General features: G+C 40.7%; 1 protein-coding gene across 2 annotated transcripts in view; it reads left to right on the forward strand.

Moving 5' to 3' along the window:
- Window positions 1-1,258: 1,258 nt before the first annotated feature.
- The window catches only part of LOC139750365 (uncharacterized), a 105,523-nt gene continuing 99,599 nt past the window's right edge, over window positions 1,259-7,182 (forward strand). Inside the window, exon 1 of one of the 2 annotated variants that reach the window (XM_071665078.1) lies at window positions 1,259-1,431. In XM_071665078.1, coding sequence (XP_071521179.1) covers window positions 1,380-1,431 — 52 coding nt within the window. In that variant the 5' untranslated portion in view covers window positions 1,259-1,379. The remainder of the gene's footprint in view (window positions 1,432-7,182) is intronic. The other variant, XM_071665077.1, reaches the window with a different exon arrangement.

The following is a 7,182-nucleotide window of genomic DNA, read 5'->3' on the forward strand; positions in this document are numbered from 1 at the left end:
GGGCACATGGAGAGAATGAGTGAGGAAAGATTGACCAAGAGGATATATGTGTCGGAGGTGGAGGGAACGAGGAGAAGAGGGAGACCAAATTGGAGGTGGAAAGATGGAGTGAAAAAGATTTTGTGTGATCGGGGCCTGAACATGCAGGAGGGTGAAAGGAGGGCAAGGAATAGAGTGAATTGGAGCGATGTGGTATACAGGGGTTGACGTGCTGTCAGTGGAGTGAATCAAGGCATGTGAAGCGTCTGGGGTAAACCATGGAAAGCTGTGTAGGTATGTATATTTGCGTGTGTGGACGTGTGTATGTACATGTGTATGGGGGGGGGGTTGGGTGGATACATTAACCATTTAAAATTTAATCATTTTAAAATGAAACTTTTCCCTGTATATTCTTTCTAAGACTCATTTGTTTCCCTTTGTTCAGTTTCAAAACACCACAATTCAACCCTGTAATAACATTACTATATCCTTCACTCTTGTCCTGGAAACTCCATATAATCAACATTACAAAGTTTGCTTCCCAGAAGCTTGGAGTGTTGTATAGGTGACATGATTATTTTCCTTTTGAGCAGCCATTTCATATCTACAGGGGTTTTATTTGCCAAAGTGTAGAATTCTGCTCACACATCTGGGGTGGCTTATCCTCCACATCTTTGTTAACTAGAATGCAGTCAGAAGCCTTCCATCTCATTAATTTTCCTGGCATCACCTCTCTTTGACTTTACCTTTTCATGTGCAGTAATTCTCTCTCTCTCTCTCTCTCTCTCTCTCTCTCTCTCTCTCTCTCTCTCTCTCTCTCTCTCTCTCTCTCTCTCTCTCTCTCTCGTGTGTTTGGACCAGTGGCATGCATTTGGATGCGAGGATTGGTTGTTATGATACCTTCTCCTTTCCTTGAAGAAATACACTTATGAATTTTCTTCCCTCTTCATATTACCTTTCTTCCATTAAGAATCAGGTCTACAAACACTTGTAGCCCTGATTAATTTCTCCTTTCTTTTGCTTTTGCTTTTTTTCTTTCAATTAAGATGGCTTCGATTGAGGCATTCTTTGCCTTTGCCATGTTGGTCTATAAAAAAGTATCAGAGAAGGGCAGGGTTATCCTCTCTTGAACTATCACTTTCCCAAAGAAGAGCTTAGCAAGGATTTTTCCTCCAATGCTCAGTTATCTGTTCCTGATACTTCCTTGCTTGGGTGGGACATGGCAGAAAGGTATAAAGGAAGGTTTTTGTCTTTTTTTCATACATGCATTCATACTATATCATAGATTGCTTTGTATTTCAGGTAAAGATGGTGTTTATGGCATTCAACAGGGAAAGCATGAGATATTGCGAAATTTGAGAAGATCACCTCGGAAACTGACTACCATCAGCCAGTCTTATATGACAATGGAGGGTCTTGCTAAACACCTTCAGGATGTAACCATGCTTCAGGGTAAGTCTGACTGTAATGCACCACCTTGATGACTCAGAAAAGAAGGAAATACACAGAAAGTAGAATTTTATAGCTATTTGATGTATCTTTTGAATAAGAGCAGATGATCATAAATTTTCAAGAATCATGTTGTTAATCATACCTTCAGTTTTTGTGTCTTGCATATCCACTACCCGGCTGGTTTACCATCTTCTTTTGATTATTTTTATTTTGCTTTGTCGCTGTCTCCCGCATTAGCGAGGTAGCGTAAGGAAACAGACAAAAGAATGGCCCAACCCACCCACATACAAATGTATATACATACTCGTCCACACACACAAATATACATACCTATACAACTCAACATATACATATATATACACACACAGACATATACGTATGTACCCATGTACATAATTCATACTGTCTGCCTCCATTCATTCCCATCGCCACCCTGCTACACATGAATATAACAACCCCCTCCCCTCTCATGTGTACGAGGTAGCACTAGGAAAAGACAACAAAGGCCACACCTGTTCACACTCAGTTTTCATTTTCTTCGCATGACTTACTGCTCCTTCTGTCAATATTTGATATAGGTGCATAGACTGTTAGTAACTTCATACTATGATAGAAAGCTGAGTCATTACAGTTATGGAGTTGATATTTTGTTTTTATATAAATCATCTTTGCAAGTCACCTGACTGCTTCAAGTTGACCAAGCAACCATAGGATGGTTGATTAGATAAGTCTCAGATCTAGATGACATTTAAGAGTTGCAAAGGTAGTGGCATCATGGGGTTACAAGAAATCTCTGGAGTCCTTCCTGTATGTTGTCCCTCAAATAGACCTGAATATTCCTATTGATGTCATGCTTATTTTTGATCTTTGTACCACTTTTTTTTCACTTGAATTCCATCTGGCTAATACCTCTCTTGATTTCTTACTTCTTGTAGAAATTCAGCTGCCTAATGATCTTTTCAGTAATCCCTTTATCAGCTCCAGCCTTCATTCATGATTCCACTTCAGAGGAGAGTCTGTGCTTATTCAAATATGAACATGCTTTTGCATGCTTAGTGGATCTTGAATATGCAGTTTTTGACATCATCTGGCTAAAGCTTTGTCTTCTAACTACTGCTGTTTTCCTATGTTTAGCCTGCTTACTGCCCTCCTAACTCTACAAACTTTAAAGCTCTCTTCATATGTTAAGATTCCAGCCTTAAGGCCATGACATCCTCTGGAGAGGTCAACATACACTATCAGGAGTGGTTTGATCCCACATACAGATTTTCCATTATTAATGATTTTTTCATGCTTGCTTTTTCCTGCATTAACAAAGTAGCACCTGGAGATGAAAAGAGGCCTCATTTGCCCTTATCCATCCTACAGTTGCCATGTGTTAGCAATGAAACCACAGCCATCTATCCACAACAAGGCCCCACAGACCTCTCAATGGTTTCCTCCATTTGCTGCATATGTCCTGGTTCAGTCCATTGACAGCATATTGATCCATGTACACCACATTGCTCCAATTCTCTGTATCCCATGCATGCCTTTAACACTCCTGCATTTTTAGGCCCCAGTCACCCCATCCTTCCATCTCCATTTTGGTTTCTGTCTTCTTGTTCCTTCCATTTCTGACATGTATACCCTCTTTGTCCACCTCTCTTCCTCATTCCCTCCATATGTCTAAACCCTTTTAGCATATCCTCTTCATCTCACTCAACTATGCTCTTCTTATTACCATGACTCTCTCTTAACTTTTATTACATACTCTGTACAACCACCTCACTGCATTTATTGTTTTTAAACATTTAATTTCCAACACATTCACACCCCTCTGCACATCATCACATATAATATAGCCCATGCTTCACATCCACATAACATTGCTTGGAACAATCCACCTTCAAACATACCCATTTGTTCCCTTTCAGATAACAACCTTTCTTTCTATGCATTCCTTACTGCTCCAAGAACCTTTCTCCCCTCACCCACCCTATGACTCACATCCTATTCCATGGTCCCGTTCATTGCTTTATCCATTCCCAGGCTTCTAAATCACATCACTCCCTCCACATTTTCTCCATTTAAAATCACACCCCAACTAACCTTTCTCTTTGCCGTGCTGAACCTAATAACCATGCTATCATTCTTATATGCTTTCAGTTTCTTCCTTTCACATACTCTTAGGCTCAGTCACCATCTTCAGTTTTGCACTTGAATCTGCCACCAGAGCTGTTATCAGAAAACAACTCGCTTTCAAGAATCCTTCACCCCCTACTGGCTGCATGCTTACCCTTCTCTCCAAGACCCTTGCATTTACTTCCCTCATCACTCCATCCATAAACAAATTAAACAGCTGTGGCAACAGTACTCACCCCTGCCACAGAACAACTTTTAACTTGAACCTCTCACTCTCCTATCTTCCTACTTGTACACACATCCTACACTCTTGATAAAAACTTTTCACTGCTTCTGTTTTTCCTCCTGTGCCATATATTTGTAAGACCTTCCACAATGCATCACTATCAACCCAGTCATATGCTTTCTTCAGATCCATAAATAACACATACAGATTCTTCTGTTTCTCTGATTATTTCTCACAAATTCTTTAAAGCAAACATCTGATCCACACTTCCTTTACTAGTCCTGAAACCTAATTGTTCCATCCCAATATGATGTTCTGTACATGCCCTCACCCTCTTAATCACCACTGTACCATACATCTGAACAGGGATCCTCAACAAATTTTTACCTCTGTAGTTCAAACACTTACCTTTGATCCCTTGCCTTTATAAATGGCACTATACATACATTCCTGCAGTTCTCAGGCACATAACCATTATCCACACATAACTTGAAAATCCTGAACACAGTCACCACCTTTCTTAAGAAACTCAGCTGCAATACGTTCACTCGTGTCACCTTTCCTTATTTCATCATATTCAAGGCTTTCACCACATCATTTTTCATCACCAAACCACTTTCCATGACTCTCACTTTGCGTTCCTCCTCAATCCAGTCACCCTACATTTGCTACCCTCTCAACAATCCTTCAAAATTCTTCTCCTCACCTCACCACTACCTGTTACCACATCCCCATTTGCTCTCTTTACTGATGTCCCCATTTGTTCTTTTGTTTTCTCATGATGAAGGTCCTTTTAAAACACCGTATTCTCACAGAAATTTATTGATGATCACTAACCCCAACTCTTATTTGCCCTATTTTCAACCCCTGCACCTTCATCTTTACCTCATGCTACCTCCTCTTGTACATCTACCTGTTATTTGCAGTCTTCCTTTTATGTACCACCCAAACACCTCTTTTTTTCTTTCACTATCAACTTTACTTCATCATCCCACTGCTCACTACCCTTCTTGCCTGCCCACCTCCCACCCCTGCATGTCACATGCTTCTCTTGTGCATGTCGTCACTGCTTCCCTACATATCTCGCATTCCTCTCCCACTCCCCTAGCTTCATTTACTCTCATCTTTTGCCATTGTGCACTCAATAATTCCTGGTATTTCTTCATGCAAGTCTCTTTTCCAAGCTCATTTACTTTCATTACCCTCTTCTCACTTGTTTCTTATTTTGTGAAAGCCTCCACAAATCTTTGTCCTTGCCTCCACTAGGTAAAAGTCAGACATCCCACCAGCAACCCCTCTCTGCACATTCACATTCAAGAATAACTTTTTTGCACACCCATCACTTAGTATGTAATCCAGTTGTACCTACTTCCCATTTTTCGTACTTATGAATACTTGTGTTTGTCCTTCATTTTGAACATGTTTTCCTAAGCACCAGCCTTTTTTCAGCATACAACTCTACAAACTGTTCATCATTTCCATTTGTCTTACAGAATACCCCATACCCACTAATTATACCCTCAGCTGCCACATTACTCACCTCTGCATTTTAATCACCCATCACTAATACATAATCTCTTGGATCAAAACTGCTCTCATTCACTCAGCTTCTCCCAGAACACTTGCCTTTCATGGTCTTTCTTCTGTTGACAGAGTACATAAACACTGATAAGCACCCATTCTCATAATCCACTATATCTTTTTTCATTGTTAGCTGAGATGGCATGGGTAACTGAAGCCCTAATTGAGACCATTGAATAAGTAATGAAAGGGTAAGAGAGATGTATAGTAATAAAAAGAGTGTGGTTGAAAGAGCAGAAGAGGATGTGTTGTAATGGTTTGGACATATGGAGAGAATGAGTGAGGAAAGGTTTACAAAGAGGATATATGTGTCAGAGATTGAGGGAACAAGAAGCGGGAGACCAAATTGGAGGTGGAAGGATGGAGTGAAAAAGATTTTGAGTGATTGAGGCCTGAACATACAGGAGGGTGAGAGGCATGCAAGGAAATGAGTGAATTGGAATGATGTGGTATGCTGGAGTCAACGTGCTGTCAGTGGACTGAACCAAGGCACGTGAAACATTTGAAGTAAACCATGGAAAAGTCTGTGAGGCCTGAATGTGGATAGGGAGTTGTGGTTTTGGTGCATTGCACATGACAACTAGAGACAGAGTGTGAACAATCATGGCCTTTTTGTCTGTTTTCCTGGTGCTACCTCGTTGACAAGGGATGGCGACGCTATTTCTTGTGGGGTGTGGTGGTAGCAGGAATGAATGAAGGCAAGCAATTATCATAAGCAGACAACAACTGTCTCCTTTCTTAGGACCTTTCATCCCTCACAGTCTGCATACTAGCCCTTATCTCATAGACTTTCACATTTACCTCCTTCATCATCCCCTCCATAAGCAAAGTGGTTAACCATAGTGACATGACACACCCATGCCACAGACCAACCTTCGCTCTCCTTTCTTCCTACTTGAACACAAGCCTGTACCCATGATGAAAACTTCTCACTGCTTCTAGCAGCTTTCCTCCCACTTTGTATATTCCTAAGACCTTCCACAGGGCATCTCTACCACCCCAATCCTATGCTTTTTCTAGATCCATAATTTCTACATCAAAATGCATCTGTTTCTTTAAGTATTTCTCACATGTATTCCTTTAAGCAAACACCTGATCCACATATCCTCTTCCATTTCTAGAACCATACTGCTCCTACCCAGTTTGATGCTCTGGACATGTCTTCACCCATCACTCAATACCCACCCATACATCTTACCAGGTATACTCACCTAACTTTTATCTTAGTAGTTCAAATGCTTACCTTTATCTCCCTTGCCTTTATACAGATGCACTGTACAAATATTCTGTCAATTCTCAGGCGCTTAACCATGATCCACACATACATTTGAAATCCTTACCAACCAATCAAAAACATAGTCACCCCTTTCCTTACACCTTTTCTTAAGTTTAAAAGCATTAACATCCACTCCAACTGCCTTGCCACATTATATCTTACACAAGGCTTTCACCACCTTTTCTATCTTCACCAAACCCCTTTCCATTATTTTCTCATTTCACATTCCACCCCAACCCAACACCCTGCATTCCACCCTAGCCTAAACACCCTATATCTGCCACTTTGTTATCAAGTACATTCAATAGTCCATCAGAAGCCTTACTCCACCTCCTTTTCACTTCTTCACTAGCTTTTATGACTTCCCCTTTTGTCCCCTTCACTGATGTTCCCATTTGCTCTCCTTTTTAATGTTTTTTTCTTTTCAGCAAGGAAGCGCAAGAAAACAGGCAAAGAATGACCCAACCACTCATACACACACACACACACACACACACACACACACACACACACACACACATATATATATATATATGTCAAGTAT

Source organism: Panulirus ornatus, chromosome 9 (genome assembly GCF_036320965.1).
Source record: "Panulirus ornatus isolate Po-2019 chromosome 9, ASM3632096v1, whole genome shotgun sequence".
Classification (NCBI taxonomy): Eukaryota; Metazoa; Arthropoda; class Malacostraca; order Decapoda; family Palinuridae; genus Panulirus; species Panulirus ornatus.